This window comes from Phaethon lepturus, unplaced genomic scaffold, assembly GCF_000687285.1.
Source record: "Phaethon lepturus isolate BGI_N335 unplaced genomic scaffold, ASM68728v1 scaffold29890, whole genome shotgun sequence".
Taxonomy (NCBI): Eukaryota; Metazoa; Chordata; class Aves; order Phaethontiformes; family Phaethontidae; genus Phaethon; species Phaethon lepturus.
Window position 1 is genome coordinate 49,206 of NW_010510261.1, and position 1,198 is coordinate 50,403.

The following is a 1,198-nucleotide window of genomic DNA, read 5'->3' on the forward strand; positions in this document are numbered from 1 at the left end:
GATGCAGCGGCAACGCAGGGCTCTCGCGGCTCTAGGGGGTACCGACAGTAGAGAGAAGAGGGACATCCTCCTGTGGCGTGCCACGTAGCGAGTCTTTCTGTCTAGCAAAACCATCGCATGGCTGTCAGGTGAGGGCAACTGGGGCATCGGGCAGGGACGAGGGGGAACTGGCATCATGGGGGAAAGAGAGGGTGGTGACTGGGCAGGCTGGCTTTGAGCGCCAAAGTCCAGTGTTCTGTACGACCGCGTCATTCTAGGTCTTCAACGTGACAGGGGTTTACTGTTTCACAGGAAGTTTTGTAGCTGTCAGCTGTTGCTCAGGGGTTTGATTCAGCAGGCTGTTGCGCCAGTGGCACCGCTGATATTGTAGCGGGTTGTATTTAGTGTCGATGAAAGCATTCTGCGTGAGGTGTTGTTGGCGAGCCCCATGCCCATAATGAGCCGGTATCGTGGCGCTGTTTTACGTGGAGCCTAGCAGACGTGTCGGCAGCTGGCAGGGCACAAGAAAGGGGTCAAGGAGGTATTCAGCATGCCGCGGTTTCCGCGCGCTTATGAGAGGCGAGGGAGGTCAGTAGGGAAACGGGCGGTTTCCTTGTACCTGCAGGTAGCAGAGATGTTGCGAGGTAGGCAGCATGTTCCTTACGCCTTCTTCCGTGCCCTCATCTCCAGCTCTCGCTTGCCCTGTGGCTGAGGGGTGTAAACCTCAGCCCAAACGTTGGCAGAGGGTAGGGCGGAGCGCCCCAGCCCTCCCGGCCGGTGACGGGTCCCTGTTTTAGCCCAAGCAGCTCTTCTGGAATGGGGACTGCACCCGCCGGTGCCGCTGCTTTCGGCGCAACCTCATCCAGTGCGACCCGCGGCATTGCAAGTCGGACGAGGAGTGCGCCCTGCGCAACGGCATCCGCGGCTGCTTTGGCACCAGGAGCTCCTTCTGCCTGGCGGCTGGCGGTGGTGTCTTCCGCACCTTTGATGGGGCCTTCCTCCGCTTCCCCGCCAACTGTGCCTTCGTCCTCTCCACCATCTGCCAGAAGCTGCCAGACTTCTCCTTCCAGCTCATCATCAACTTTGACAAGTGGTCCTCGCCTAACCTCACTGTCATCTCTCCCGTCTACTTCTACATCAATGAGGAGCAGATCCTCATCAGTGACAGGAATACCATCAAGGTAGGTCTTTCCAGGGGCGTCAGTCCCCTCCGGAGCGG

General features: G+C 59.2%; 1 protein-coding gene across 1 annotated transcript in view; it reads left to right on the top strand.

Annotated features, from left to right (window-relative positions):
* TECTA (tectorin alpha) overlaps nucleotides 1–1,160 on the top strand; it is a gene marked incomplete at its 3' end in the record, with an annotated part of 19,212 nt that extends 18,052 nt beyond the window's left edge. The window contains 1 exon segment of the mRNA XM_010296430.1: nucleotides 777–1,160. Coding sequence (XP_010294732.1) covers nucleotides 777–1,160 — 384 coding nt within the window.
* Nucleotides 1,161–1,198: the final 38 nt, after the last annotated feature.